An 816-nucleotide genomic window follows, 5' to 3' on the forward strand; every position below is an offset into this window, starting at 1 on the left:
GTGGATGGAGAGTGTCATAGCCTACTTCTTGTAAGGGTGGGCAACAAAGCCAATCGGCCTCTCGACAAGAGATATAAAGGTAGAGAGGCTTTTCATGGCATGCTGTGATTTTAGCCTGGTAGAGATCAGTGACGGGCACTTTAGTACTGCCTTCGATAAAAACAATGCTAGGTAAGGGCTTATATATAAGCCGGACGGTTTCTTTCGCGTCAATGTCTTGTTGGCAAGTTGGACATTTTAGTAGCCATATACTCTCCTCCATCCCATCTACTTTTGCACAGCCGGTACAAATCATATGACCACATGAGAGATAGCAAAGCAAACCAAAGTACAGATTTTCGTCAAGTATAGGAGGAGGTGGCGCACTATTTAGATTGTCTGCGATTTCCTTCGCTTCATTATTATCGCACATATTATCTTTCTTATCCTTATCAACCGCTTCAGTAACCACACCTTCACTTATGCCTTCACCCATTTCAATAGCTACCTCTTCACCCATTTCAATAGCTACCTCTTCACCCATTTCAATAGCTGCCTCTTCACCCATTTCAATAGCTACCTCTTCACCCATTTCAATATCTACTTCTTCACCCAACTTATCACCTATTTGATTCCCTTCATTTGGTCGATAAAGACTTAGCTGGCACTTTGCGCATTTAATGGTGGTGGACTCCTTCATAGCCCGGACAAACTTGTACAAACATGACTCGGGATTCATCTCTGCGAGATTCTGACCAAGAATGCGAGGGAGCATTGTATGTTCCATTACAAGTATACCTGGCTTATAGGTAGTAAACTCGGCCAATCTGATATTGT

The 816-nt window shown here is 42.9% G+C and overlaps 1 protein-coding gene across 1 annotated transcript; it reads right to left on the reverse strand.

Moving 5' to 3' along the window:
* On the reverse strand, nt 1-816 carry NEHOM01_2543 (uncharacterized protein; the record flags this gene model as incomplete). The annotated part of the gene is made up of 1 exon (XM_051491419.1): nt 1-816. A coding segment is annotated over one exon (816 nt), but the record flags the coding sequence as incomplete, so codon positions are not given.

The sequence above is a fragment of the Nematocida homosporus genome, assembly GCF_024244095.1.
Source record: "Nematocida homosporus strain JUm1504 chromosome Unknown 2190, whole genome shotgun sequence".
Lineage (NCBI taxonomy): Eukaryota > Fungi > Microsporidia > Nematocida > Nematocida homosporus.